General features: G+C 60.4%; 1 protein-coding gene and 1 non-coding gene across 5 annotated transcripts in view; both read left to right on the top strand.

Moving 5' to 3' along the window:
* Positions 1 to 14,087, top strand: part of PRR5 (proline rich 5) — a 50,855-nt gene that overhangs the window by 34,079 nt on the left and 2,689 nt on the right. For 2 of the 4 annotated variants that reach the window (XM_044940782.2, XM_044940781.2), the window contains 5 exons: positions 1,072 to 1,152; positions 3,029 to 3,077; positions 4,469 to 4,559; positions 9,210 to 9,301; positions 9,630 to 9,770. In XM_044940782.2, the coding sequence (XP_044796717.2) occupies positions 1,072 to 1,152; positions 3,029 to 3,077; positions 4,469 to 4,559; positions 9,210 to 9,301; positions 9,630 to 9,770 (454 nt within the window). The other 2 variants (XM_025282706.3, XM_044940783.2) reach the window with 2 other exon arrangements.
* On the top strand, positions 10,864 to 10,935 carry TRNAC-GCA. The gene has a single exon. It is a non-coding gene; the product is annotated as a tRNA-Cys (tRNA).

The raw sequence follows: 14,087 nt of genomic DNA, 5'->3' as shown, positions 1-14,087 counted from the left end.
GAGGAACCATTCCAGACAAGCCTTGAATGCCACATTCAGGCTTTAGGCTGTATCTGCAGGGCCCTGGGTGGAGGCAGGTGCAGTGAGGCTGACTGCAGTCAGAGGTCGGGTGAGTGTGAAGGAAAGATATGGTGCAGCGGAGATCTCAGGGGTAGAGATGGGCAGGGCTTCAGGGCCAGTTGGATCTGGAGGGCCAGGGAGAGTCAGGATGAATGTCGCTAGCCGACTCATGGAAAAGACCCTGATGCTGGGAAAGATTAAAGGCCAAAGGAGAAGAGGGCGGCAGAGGATGAGGTGGCTGGATGGCATCACCAGCTCAATGGACTTGAACCTGAGCAAACTCCGGGAGATGGTAAAGGACAGAGGAGCCTGGCACGCTGCAGTCCATGGGGTCGCAAAGAGTTGGCCGCGACTTAAGGATCGAACAGCATTTACCAGACTCTCCTCTGAGCCAGGCGCGAGCGCGCAGCCGCTGATGACGCGGGGCCTTGTACTCTGAGGTTTACGGGGGGTGGTGGGAGCCAGTCGGTCAAACAAGTCACCTGGGAACACGTGGCTGCACACTAATGGAACATAGACACTGAGACCACCTGGGCCCTGAAGGAGGGACATGAGCAAAGGCCCGTGATGAGCGCAGCTTGCCCAGTGGGGCCAGGTGCAGACAGCACAGATACCCAGTTCAGGCGGTCGGGACAGGTCCAGGGCACCTGGAAGCACAAGGCGGTTATATTCGGGGGTGCAGGAGGCCATCACAGGGTGTTCCCTAGTTTCTGGCCTGGGTGCAGAGGGTTCAGAGATATGGGAAGGGAGGCAGTGTGTGGACGGTACCCAGGAGCTCCAGGAGAGGTGACTGGTGACAGGCCTGGAGCTCAAGATGGGATCTGAGGCTCTGGGGCGGATGGGGTCCCGTGGGGGCGGCTGACCTGTGTGCTCCAGGCCTGCCTTCTCTGTGAGAGGCTGTTGCCCAGCTTTGAGCAGAGCAGACGGGGCGCCACGGGAGAGGGAAGGCGGGCTGGGGCTCAGGGCCTCTGGTTGGCAACCCTCCTCTCCCTCTCCAACCTCCCCCTGCAGCATCCACAACGGGGTGATTGCTGTCTTCCAGCGCAAGGGGCTGCCTGACCAGGAGCTTTTCAGCCTAAACGAAGGTGTCCGGTGAGTGGCCGTCTGTCCCATCATGCGGGCCCGGGTCTGGGAGCGGTGGGAGGGCCGTGCTAGGAAGGGGGGACCCCGGGCAGGCCCCCCTGTCCACTAGCCCCAGGTTCCACCCTTAGAGCTGAGGTGGGCAGTGACCGCTCTGTGACCCTTGACCCCAGCCGTGTCCCGTGGCCTTCACACCCCTCTCTCTGGTCCAGGACCGCTTTGCAGGGGAAACGGGGAGGGACTTGGGCAGTGGCTCAAGATGACGCCTGCATTCCCAGCTGCCGTTGAGCATCGCGAAGGATATTTATTCTGTTAAAAGAGGAAGGACCCACCTGCCTAATGACGGGAGTTTTGTTCCCAGAAAGGCCATTACAGCCCAGTTGAACGCCCCTTATTTCCTGCGAACAGTTGAGAACTGAACTCGGCTGCGGGAGCTAGGACAGACCAGTGTCAAGGGCATCTGGGAAGGCCGAGGCGTTAGTCCTACGTTGTAGCGGAGGAGGCTGACGCTCAGAGAGGTCGAGAGACTTGCCCAGGGTCTCACAGCTACCTTGTGTATGGAGGCCTTTCCCACCTCCGTGCTCTTCTCTCTCGTGCCCCGAGCAGTCCCATCCTGTCCCTGCGCCCTGGGGTAAACAGACAGCAAACCTCCTCGTCAGCTCAGAGGGAGTGGGACGGGGTCACCCCACCCCGACCCTGAAGGCCCAAGATGGCCCTTCAAAGTGTTAGTCGCTCAGTCGTGTCCGACTCTTTTGCGACCCATGGACTGTAACCCACCAGGCTCCTCTGTCCATGGGATTTCCCAGGCAAGAATACTGGAGTGGGTGGCCATTTCCTTCTCCAGGGGATCTTCCCAACCCAGGGATCAAACCTGGGTCTCCTTTATTGCAAGCAGATTATTTACTGAGTGAGGTACCAGGGAAGCCCGTATATGTTTGTTTTTTAAGATACAATGTATCCTTTACAATGTACAGTTGAGTGGTTTTTAGTCCATTCAACAGCTTGTACAACTATCGCCGCTATCTAATTCCAGGACATTTTCATCACCCCCCAGCCCCCCACACCCCGCCACAAAAAAGCCCAGACCCCTTAACGGTCACTCCCTATCACCCCCCAGCACCACCTCCGGCCTCTGGGAGGTTCAGTCCACTTCATCTGCATGGGTTTGCCCAGATATTCCTTATAAATGGAGTCATAGGATAATGCACGTGGCCTTGGCGTCTGCTTCTTGCCCTCAGTCCAGTGCGCCTCCACGCCCGGGCTCGTCTGGGCTGGAGCAGTATCAGCGCCTCATTTCTTTTTATGGCCGGATAATACCCCATTGTATGAAAACATGCCCTTTTGTTTCCCCAGTCCTGTGTCGACAGACGTTTGGGTGGTTTGCACCTTTCGGCTGTTGGGAGCGTCTATGTAGGAGACCTCACGTGGACCTCTGTCCCATTGCTCCAGGGTCTGCACCTAAGGGTGGGGTTCGGGGGTCTACACCAAACCTCAGGTCTACACTGAACCTTTTGAGGAGCTGCCCAGCCATTGTCCGCAGCTGCTGCGCCGTCTTGCGTTCCTTCTCACCGAGTGTGAGGGGTCGTTTTCCCCAGCTTCTCCCCTACATGTGTTACAGCCTGGGGCCTTGATTCTGACAGCGCCAGGGCGGGTGTCGGGGTCTGGGTTTGGTTCCCCCGGTGACTGACAGTGGTCAGCCTTCCCCTGACCTGACTGATAACGTCTTCCCCCGCATTACCGGCCACTCATCTATCTTGGAGAAACATCTGGCCACATCCTCCGGTCTTCGGGCCGAGGGGGTTGGTCTCCTGCTGGAGGCGGCCCCCACCCCACCCCCACCCTCACCAGCACCGTGGGGTCTCTGACTTCTGCCCCTCCACCCCCACAGGCAGCTGCTGAAGACGGAGCTGGGGTCCTTCTTCACGGAGTACCTACAGGTGGGTGTGCTCTGCTCCCCATCAGGCCCAGGGTTGCTTCCTGAGTTGGCTGGAAAGGACAGGGTGGGAAGGGGGTGCCCGCTCCCGGTGGGCGCGTGGCGTGCTGGGCTCGAGGTGTCTACCTAGCCGTGACTCAGTTTCCGCAGCCAGCCAGCTCGGGTTGTTGGGGCGGTTACACGATCAGAGGCAGGTGAGGACTCAGAGCCCTGCCTGGCACAGGGCTCGAGGTCACTTTTGTGATTGGTTGCCCGCCTCCTCCTGGAGGTTCAGGGTTGGTCCCCAGAGTCCCGGTGTTCTTCATCTACAAGCCCTGGGCCGTGTCACCCTGAGCCTTGTGGTGACGGTGTTAGCATGGCGCCGGCGTCACCGAGGTCGCGCTTTCCCAGGTGCTGCAGAAGCCCCAGGCCTGCAAAGAGAACGAACACACTGGGCCCCAGGGCCCCCGAGGTCGCACAGGCAGGGAGGCCGAGGTGGTACAGGCAGGGGTGTCCTCATGCAGGCCCAGGTGCCCAACCCCCGCCTGGGGCCGCTCCCCATCCTGTGGGTGTAGTGTTGGTTTTTTAAGTAGCAGCCTTATTGGGGTGTAAACTGATAGATTGCACGGCCTGCCTCTAAACAGCGTGCAGTGCGGTGGTCAGCACACTCACAGCTCTTCTCGGGGGGAAGACCGCTGTCCCCACGGTCTGATCCCAGGCCTTTTCCGTCAGCCCGAAGGGAGACCCTGTCCTTGCCCCCGTCCCCTCTCCCCACAGCCCCAGGCCACCGCTGATCTGTTTTCTGTCTGGATCCGCCTGTGTGGTGGGACTGCACAGCCCCTGGCCTTTTAGCCTGGCCTCTCTCACTGAGCACAGTGTTGTCGAGGCTCCTCCATGTCGTGCCCGTGTCAGAGCCTCGTCCCTTTCTGCGGCCGAGTGACGTGCCCTCGTGGGCCGGGGCTGCTCCTCGGTCCTTGGCCCCCGGATTGTTCCCGCTCTCTGGCTGCTCCAGCTGTTGCGAAGGCCACCTGGTGTTGCTTGAGGGGTGGTCCCGGGGGCTACCGTTTGAGCCTCAGGTGGACCACAGCCACGCTCACGCCATCCTTCGGTCACGGAGCCCCTCTTGCCTGAAAGACCCTCCTTCCGTGTGGGGTTCAGGGGCGGCTACCTGCCCACCCGCTCAGCCTGGAGCAGGAGACCCCAGCCTGGCCTGTCTCTGGGGGGCAGGTTGGGGGTTCCTTACCCTCTTCTGTCTCAGGACAGCCCGGTTGGGCCAGTCACCCGTGTCCACTAGAGGAGCTGAGGTCCTAGCTCTGGGGCAAGCGGGCTGTGGGTCATCGGTGAGCCCCTCCCCCTCGGGGCCTCGGCTGCCTGCTGTGAAGTAAGTGTTGGGGGCCCTGGGTCCCCCCACCCCGGGGCAGTGACGGCATCTCCACATGGGCCTTGCAGAACCAGCTGCTGACGAAAGGCATGGTGATCCTGCGAGACAAGATCCGCTTCTACGAGGGTGAGTGTGGCGGTCTTGGGGCCAGGAGCGGGTGCCAGCTGCTTGAGGGCATGGCCCCTGGGCACCCTGGCTTCACCTGGGCTCCACCTAGGGCTCTGGGGAGGTGGGGTGGCCCTCCCAGGCAAGGGAGCTCAGAGGGGCAGGAGCGATGCCTCGAGGGCAGCGGGGCCCAGATCTGATCTTGGGAAGGGACCTTGATGGGGCCCTGGAGGGCTGAGGAATGTCGGGGAGAAAGCCTCCGCTTCACCTCACTGCCCACGAGGCTCTCTGGCCCCCAGGAACCCTGTCCCAGCAGCCTGGGAGAACCCCCATCAGGATCCTTGACGACCAGAGGGGGAGTGGTCTAGACCCGGGACATGGCAGAGCGGGGAGCCCCCGGCCAGAGGAGCAGCTGACCTGGGCTCCCGGCTGAGGTTTGGGGCCCCGTGAGGCCTCTGGGTCATTGTACCCATTTCATAGCTGGGGACAGGGCAGCAGTGGCCCTCAATTCATCCAGAACCACAGTGTGTTTAAGAGGTGGAGGTGGGATTGGAACCCAGGGCATCCAGGTCCAGAGTGTATCCCCTTTGCCCTTCTAGGGACCGGGCCAGGAGTCACAGCTGGCCTCTCTGCCCACGGCGGCCCTCAGCGAGGAGAGGGAGGCTCCTGACCGGGCCCAGAGCTCTGGAAGGACAGGCCAAGTCCCAGAAACCTTGGGTTCCCCATGTTTGTGGGCTGGAGGGTGATAAATGTAGTATGTTCGCCTCCTGGTAGGGGCGACTTGGCGTAGAGATAAATCAAGTTATGCAGAGAACCCAGCTCAGGCTGATTATGTACTGTTGCGGGCCTGCTGTGTGCCCCGCCCCGTGCGGGGCAGGGCCCTCTGTGCCAGACCCGAGCCCCATACGGGTGCTAGACTCATCCCAGCAGCTTCCATCACCCAACTCCTGGATCACCTGACAGACCCGTGCAGAAGTTTCCATCGTTGTAGCCTCTGAACACTGGGGACACTGAGGCACAGGGGGGCTGAGTCACTCGCCTGGGCTACATGACCCCTCCCTGGCAGCCCGGCACCCGAATCTGTACTCCTCTCTCTGCTGCTCCAGGTTCCCCCTTGCATCCTCACTGACCCTGGAAAGCAAGGGCCTTAGCCCATTTCACAGAGATGGAGACTAAGGCCTGGGGCACTCAGCATTAACTCAGAGCTGTGTCCTCTGTCCCTTCTGCACCAGCTCTGCCTCTGTCAGGTGGAAGCGGCCAAGGCAGGAGCCTGAGAAGGGCCGTGAGAACCACAGACGTGGGGACAAGAGGCACAGGCCATTGGGGATCTGGGCAGGCTTCCTGGAGGAGGTGGCACCTGAGCCAGCAGGAGGATTTGCTGGCGGAGGGGCCCTCCCATAGCCCTCTCCTGACTCGGCACATTCCAGCAATGCCTGCCCTCCCACCAGCTCCGGCCCAAGGGAGCTGGGCCCTTTGGAGAAGAGGCGCTTTGTGCAGCTTGGTGGAGTCTTGCCCATGGTGGCCGTGGCCACCAGGCCACCCAGCAGGGAGCACTAACGCCATCCAACCTCCCCTGGCCTTGGGGACCGGCACAGAGCCCCAGGCTGGGGGCCAGAGGGCCCGGCCTGCAATCCCCAGCCAGCCACAGACGCGTCGTTTCCCTCTGTCCCCACCTCGGTGGGGGTCAGACGGGCTCCATCAGCGCGCTCACTACAGGTCAGGCCCCGGGGGGCCTCTGGGGAGCTGGAGGTGGACCTGGGCCCTGCCTGGCAGGGGCTCACAGCCCAGCTGGGCACACAGATGTGGAGCAGACAGCGACAGTCCAGTGTGATCGGCGTCAGGAGGAAGGGAGGCCCTGGGGAAGAGAGGGTTGGCTCCACCGGGCAGTCAGGGAGGGCTGCATGGAGTCAGGCCTTGAAATGTGGTCTTTTCAGGAGGACATGTGGCCTCCTTCAGCCCACGCAGTGGGGACAGGGGCCAGCCACACCCCGAGAGGCAGCCTTGGGAGCCCACCCCACCCCACTGCCTTCTACCCCAGTTTAAGTCCCAAAGACTGCTCCCTGTGGCCAACCATGTCCTCAGCCCATGCCTCTGCTGGGAGGCAGGTGGCCCCACACGGGGCAGCCCCAGGACCTTGCCACCTGCCCACTCCAGCCTCCAGTGAGGCCTTGAACGTTGCTCCTGAGCAGACTGATTCCTGGAAATGTGGGAAGCCCCGAGGGGCCTTGAAATGGCAGCCTCCCTCCAGGGAAGACATTGACGGTGACAGATCCGAGGACGCGGCTGCAGCCGGGCTCACTTCTCAGCAGGCAGACACTCGGGGTCTCTGAGGGGGACCCGAGGCTCTTGCGCAGGCTCCAGGCCTTGGACTCGGCCTTGTCCTGCAGGAATCCCAGCCTGTTAGAGGTCACCCACCTCCACTGCAGTGACCCTCATGCACTCACCTCTGAACTCCTGCGGTGGTGGCCTTTCCAGCTGCCCTGGGGTCGCAGCTGTCCCCGGGGTCTCACTGCCTCGGGCTGAGACCTGAGCTGAGGTCAGCCCGGCCCGTCTCTGTCTCTGGGGCCTGCACGATCAAACCAAAGGAAGGCAAATAGGCTGACCAAACCCCCATCCCAGAACCGGCTCAAGGGCTGTCCAACCCCTGGGCAGTCCTGGTCCTGCTGGGTTGGTTGCGAACCACAGAGGCCCACCAGTCAGCGTCAGGCTAACAGCGAGTGCCTGCTACATGGCAGCGCTTAGCCTACTGAGTGTGGACACACGGATCACGCCCATTTCGCAGAGGACCACACTGAGGCTTGCACTGATGGGGGCCCCCCGGGGCCGGGCTTTAACGCCACGTGCCTGCCTCACCACTGACAACCCCAGCACCCCCGCCCCCAGTCCCCGGGCAGCACAGCACCCAGCCAAGAGACGGGGCTGAGCCTCCTGACCCCTGGTCTGCGTGCAGCTCTGCTCGGGACCGTGCTCGGTTTTACAAGATCTCCTTTTCCCCTGCGTTTCCGCCAGACGCCGGGCTGGCGCACGCCCAGAGCCGCCCCACGGCCGCCGGGGAACTGAGCCGCCTTTCTTCTCGCCGGCGACGGCAGGGACCTCAAGGGACCTTTGTGTGCAGGCCAAGCTCCTTAGGGGGTGGGCACCCACCGTCCTGGGTTCCAGGCAGCCCGCCGTGGAGCCCCCGGGGAAGACTGGGAGCTGGCCACCAGGCAGACGGGTCATATGCAGAGACCCCCTCCTCCCCACGGTCACCCTCCCCCCGCCAAGCTGCCCTCTCCGAGCCTGACATCTCCGCAGTCTGGGGGACTTCACAGGTTGGGGGGGGCACCCCAGAATGCAGGGAAAGGGAACTGAAAAGGCAAGGGCCCTTCACCAACCTGGTTCCCAGGGAAACCTCCAGGAGCCAGGCGTGGGTGGTGTGGTCTGGGAGATTGGCCAACCTGCAATCTGCAGCCCTGGCCACTCGGCTCCCAAGGACACCGACCCACCACACCCGTGTGTCCCCAGCCGACAGCTGGTCTGGCTTCCCGCTGGGGGTCCTGGCCAGCAGCAGAGGCCTCAGCGACACACCCCAGCGGCCTGCTCGTCCTGAGCCGGCAGCTTTCACCCCGGCTCTCTGCTCGTTCCAGGCAGAAGGGCTAAGGGTTCAGCACTTGGCATTTCCTGGGGATGCCCAGAGCCAGCGCGGGGGCACCTCAAAATGTCCCTCCCCTGAGGGTCTGTCCACCTGTGGCTGGCGTTGCTCCTTCCCGTTGTCCAAACGCCTGCTTCCCACACGTCTGCCTCCATGGTTTCTCTGCCGAGGGTGTCAGGGCACCAGGCAGACCCTCGGCTAGCACCTCCTCCAGGAAGCCCTCCCTGCCTGACTCCCTCCTGCCTGGGACGGGTTTCAGCTGTTGAAGGCCGTCATCCTGGCTCCCCAGGGCCCACCCTAGGCAGCCCCAGGTGGTGGGGACGCGGGCCCTGGAGGGAGAGACCCTCTCCGAAGCCTAACTCTTCATCTGCCTGGTGGGGTCACTCCCCACCCCCACCGCTCCCAGCCCCGATTGCTGCTGTCTGTCACCGTGGTGGGACTCGGGCAGTTAGGGGCTTAGCTGGGTCCCTGGTGCCAGGCCTGGCAAAGTATAGGTGCCTTGTGAGTGTCTGTTGGGGGAGATAGACAGGGTGCTGGGGGGCAGTGGATGAGACGAGCGTGTGAGTGGAGCACCCGGGGGCTTGTGTGTGGTGCAAACAGGAACACACACACACACCCATACCCTCTCTGCCCCAGGCCCTGCTTTGTCTGGCTTCCTTCCATCAGCTCTGGGAGAGGAGCATTAACAGCCCCCGCCCCCAGCCACCAGCACCTCACAGTTTGCAAATTTCAGTTCCCCAACCAGGGATCAAACCCACACCCCCTGCAGTGGGAGCTCAGAGCCCCATGCCCTGGGCCACAGGGCAGCCCCCACCCCAAGCCCCATTGTTTTTGTGGGGAAACTGAGGCACCGGGAGGAGAAGCAGGGGGTCCCCGCTCTATTGCCCCAGCGGGGGTGGGGCGGAAGGGACCTCCAGAGCCCTGCGTCAGCTCCGGGACCATGCCCTCCCCCGGGTGCGAGGAGGTGATGCGTGACCTGGGAAGACAGGAAGCGTCTGCCGGCGCCCTTGGGGTGGTGGTGACGGTCCCTGTGCCCACAGGACAGAAGCTGCTGGACTCGCTGGCGGAGACCTGGGACTTCTTCTTCAGCGACGTGCTGCCCACCCTGCAGGCGGTCTTCTACCCCGTGCAGGTGAGCGGCCGGGACCTGGGGGTGGGCGCGCCTCCGCTCTCTGTGGGCTGCCTGCACCTGCGCACACCGCCCCCTCCCGAGATGGACGGAAGGCAGCCGCCTCCCCAGGACCCCAGGAAGACCTGCGCAATGCTCGGTAGCCCACACGAAGGAGGGTCTCTGTGTGTGACGGTCACCCCTCCCTCTTCCGAGGAAGCCACGTGGGGCCCTGTCTCCTCGGAACAAGGGTCGTCTGGGGAGGAGGGCAGGGTGGACGGGGGCCTGGGGTCAGCGGGTCCGTCCCAGTGTCTTGCGGGACTCGGTGACAGCGGCGGCCGCGTGTCTGCAGGGCAAGGAGCCGTCGGTGCGCCAGCTGGCCCTGCTGCACTTTCGGAACACCATCACCCTGGGCGTGAAGCTGGAGGACGCGCTGGCCCGGGCCCACGCCCGTGTGCCCCCCGCCATCGTGCAGATGCTGCTGGTGCTGCAGGTGGGTGGGGCCTCGGGCGCTGGGGCAGGCTCCCTGGGGACAGAGCCTGTTCTTGTCCATGTGAGACCCACCAAGCAGGGACCCTCGGGAAGAACCTGGGAGGGAGAGGAAGCTGCCGGGGCAGAGGAGGAGGCCAGCCTGGGACCCCGCAGGGAGCCGGGGTGTGCGGACAGAGTGTCCCCGTGGTTGAGCCCCAACATGCCCCCATCCGGCGGTGGGGCTGGGGGCCACCACCTCCCACTCCCCACAGCAATTCCAGACCTTCCTGTTGGACCTTTCTGCAAACCGCCACAGCCTGTGGTGAGCACAGCACCCTAGAGTAAGCCAGCTTAGCTCGCTGTCACAGCTCGGGGGGAGCACCATCAACCACCCGCCCTCACAGGCTCACAGGGAAAAGAAGAGTCCTTGCTCGCCCGAGGCGGACAGGCTCCAAACCCAGTTCACTGTCCTGAACCCAGGCGTGCACGTGCGAGTCCTCCTAAATTAGGGTCTGTGAGGCTGGTCAGCGGCGAGACCCAGGGCAGCTGGTTGAAGATTGCATAGCAGGAAGGGGCTGATGAACCTTGGGGGCTGAAGGGTCCAGGGGCTACTCTCGGTGGGAGCTGGTTGTCCTGGCAGTGAAGCAGGGTGCCAGGCCTGCAGTCGGGATTTCAGAGGGATTTAGGTCCAACCCGGCTGGGTTTCTGTTGATGGGTGGGGCTCTTGATCCAAGGGGACGATAGAGGATGAGATGGTTGGATGGCATCACCAACTGGATGGACATGAGTTTGAGCAAGCTCCGGGAGTTGGCGATGGACAGGGAGGCCTGGCATGCCGCAGTCTGTGGGGTCGCAGAGTCAGACACGACTGAGCGACTGAACTGAACTGGCTGGGTTGCCCCGGGTGGGCGAGGGGCAGGGAGCAGCTGGAGGGACTTTGCATCTCAGCCTGTCTCCTCATCTGTGTGATGGAGTAGGACCACCTCCCTGGGGGCAAGTTCAAGGATGATGGGAAGAAAGGTGTCGAGTCCTCCATGGCGCTTGTTCTTGGGGGCAGGAAGTGACGACGCTGGTATTTCTAGCCGAGGAATAAGGTGTCACCTTGATCCCAGGCTTCCCTAGTGGCTCAGTTGGTAAAGAATCTGCTTGCAATGCAGAAGACCCAGGTTCGATCCCTGGGTTGGGAAGATCCCCTGGAGAAGGAAATGGCAACCCACTCCAGTATTCTTGCCTGGAAAATCCCATGGACAAAGGAGCCAGGCTGGCAGTCGTCCGTGGGATTGCAAAGAGTCAGACTGTGGGACTAACCTTTGCTTTTTTTTTTTTTTAATGCCAGGAGGGCTTCCCTGGTGGCTCTGACGGTAAAGAGGTCTGCCTGCAGTGCGGGAGACCCGGGCTCAATCCCTGGGTTGCAAAGATCCCCTGGAGAAGGAGATGGCAACCCACTCCAGTTTTCTTGCCTGGAGAATCCCATGGATGGAGGAGCCTGGTGGGCTACAGTCCACGGGGTGGTAAAAAGTCGGACACGACTGAGTGCCTTCACTGTGATCCCAGGAGCAGCCCCTGGGTGGGGGCCAGGCCAGGGCAGTGCTGACCCCTGGTGGTCCCTGTTGCCTCCTGCAGCTTCTGGGCTTGGGCCCGTTTTCCCCCAGCGTCATCCTGCCCTGCCTGGCTGCCATCCGCACACCAGCCTCGGCGCTTTGCCCTTGTCTTGGCCTCCACTTTGCATGGCCTTGTCCCAGCCCCGTGGTGAACTTGACTCCAGTTTTCAAGCCCCAGATGGACCTGGTCAGCGTGTGTTGAGGGCCTACTGTGTTCTCCAAGTGCACTGAGTTCCCCAGCCTACTGAGTTCCACCTGCAGAGTCACAGTTCCTTTTCACGGGGTCCTGGAAGCTGAATAGCAGTCGTGTCCGACTCTGCAACCCCACAGACTGTAGCCCGCCAGGCTCCTCTGTCCATGGGGATTCTCCAGGCAAGAATACTGGAGTGAGTTGCCATACCCTTCTCCAGGGCATCTTCCCAACCCAGGGATTGAACCCAGGTCTCCCACATGGCAGCAGATTCTTTACCGTCTGAGCCACCGGGGAAGAAGCCCTGCACCTGAGCTCACCCAAATAACGCAGCCCCGGTGCCCCGTTTCCTTACTGTGCAGTGGGGAGCAGAGACCAGGCTTCATAACCAAGTCCTGGGGATGAAGGGACATACGGTTTGTGCAACGGCCAGCACAGCTCACCAGTAACATCCTCACTCACGGTGATGTGGTGGGGGGCAGGGACAGTTCCTCCATGTTCATCTGGATGACTTCCGGGGGCATCCACAGGGCTTCCCAGGTGGCTCAGTGGTGAAGAACCCGCCTGCCAATGCAGGTTCCATCCCTGAGTCGGAACTGTAGCCTGCCAGGCTCCTCTGTCCATGGGGTCGCAGAGAGTCAGACAGGACTGAGCGCACGTCACTCTGGGGTCTGTAATAAGACGTTCCTTCTTTCATTTCTTCGTTTTGTCTGTTTATTTGTGGGAGTTTCTGTTTGTTTGCTTTCGTTTGGGATTTGGCATGCAGAACCTTAGTTCCCCAACCAAGGACTGAACCCATGCCTCCTGCCTTGAAAGCAGAGTCTTAAGCACTGGACCCACTTGGGAAGTCCTTCCCTCTTTCATTTCTGATATTAGTCATTTTTATCTTCTCTTTCGTTCTTCAGTAGCTTGGCTAGAGGCTTGTGGATTTTATTGATCTTTTCAAAGCTTTGGGTTTGTTGGTTTTCTCTACCCATTTTTGTTTTCCGTTTCACTGACTTCTGCTCTATTTCTTTTTTCCTGCTTACCTTGGATTGAGCTTGTGCTTCTGTTTCTAGTTTCCTAAGATGGAAGCTTAGACAATCGATTTTAGGCTTTTTTTATTTTCTAATGTATCCATTCAGTACTTTAAATTTCCCTCTAAGCACTGCTTTTGATGCAGCCCATAAATTTGGCTGTTACGTTTTCATTTAATTCAAAATATTTAAAAATAGGTCTTGAGATTTCTTCTTTGACCCACGTGTTAATTAGAAGTGAGTTGTTTAATCTCCGTGTATTTGGAGATTATCGGTTATTCTGTTTCTGGTTTAGTTCTTCTGTGGTCTGAGAGTAGACGTTGATTTATGTCCTTACAAATGTGTCGAGGTGTGTTTTATGGCCCAGAGTATGGTCTGTTTTAGAGAATGCCCCATGTGAGCTTGAGAAGAATGTGGATTCTGCTGTTGGACAAAGTTGTCCATAGATGTCGATTGTATCGGTTGGTTGATGGTGGTGTTGAGTCTGTCTGCATCCTTCCTGGGTTTCTCTGCTGCATCTGTTTCTGAGCCCAGTGCGGAGTCTCTAGCTGTGGGCATGGATTTCTCTGCTTCTTGCAGCCCCACCACTTCTGGCCTCCGTAGTCTCCTGTTCTGTTGTTAGGTGTGTTCACATTAGAGACTGTTGTATCAACTTGGAGAATCAACCTCTTTATTGTTAGTTCACGATCTTCCTTATTCCTGCCAAAGTTCTTTGGCCTGAAGTCGGTCCTGTCTGAAATTGACACGGCTTTCCCTGCCGTGGTCGGTGAGCTGTGATCTGTTAACACGTTTAATCTCCTGCGTTCCCTCGTTTCTCATCTGCATGTCTCTATCCTTTAAGTGGCTTTCTCATAGGCAGCATAGAGCTGTATTCTGTTCCTGTTTTAAACCATCATTTAATGTTAACCTGGGTATGTCCTGTTTCTTAACTGCCGGCAGTCCTTTGAGAATGATCCATTCATTCGGAAACATCCTTCATTAAGCTCACTAAATCCTGCTGTGTGCCCAGCCCTCTGCCGGGGCTCACAGCTGTGGGCAAGACCAAGGCTGTCCTGTGGGCAGCCTCAATGCTCAGGCCTTGGTTCCAATGAAATGGGAGCAGGTGGAGAGCCCTTCAAAGCTCCGAGTGAGGGGAAGTGTTGGGAGGAGCTAGACAGGACCTGGCAGCGTGGGAGGGGGATGGATGGTGCTATCAGATGGGCAGGGCTTGACCGCCCAGCTTGGATGCGGACCTGGACCTGGCCCCGCCCCTGGGGGCAGCCTTGCCTGCCTGCAGTGCTCCCTGGGACAAGTGGGTGAGGTAGGGGGCCCCGGCAATGAGCTTGGCCCAGTGACTGCCCAGAGCCTCTGGGAAGCCAGCTCACAGAAGGGGTACACAGCTGTGCGGGTGGGGGTTCAGGGTACCTGTCCTGATTTGGCCTTAGAGCCTTTTCCATGGACATCTCAGCCTCCCAGCCACACCGGCTGCTGTGTGCAGTGGGCCCCCACGAGGGCGTTGAAGCAGGAAGCGGCTCAGAGGTTCCAACTGGAGA

This window comes from Bubalus bubalis, chromosome 4 (genome assembly GCF_019923935.1).
Source record: "Bubalus bubalis isolate 160015118507 breed Murrah chromosome 4, NDDB_SH_1, whole genome shotgun sequence".
Lineage (NCBI taxonomy): Eukaryota > Metazoa > Chordata > Mammalia > Artiodactyla > Bovidae > Bubalus > Bubalus bubalis.
The sequence above is the reverse complement of the archived record's forward strand: the minus strand, read 5'-3'. Positions and strand labels throughout refer to the sequence as shown.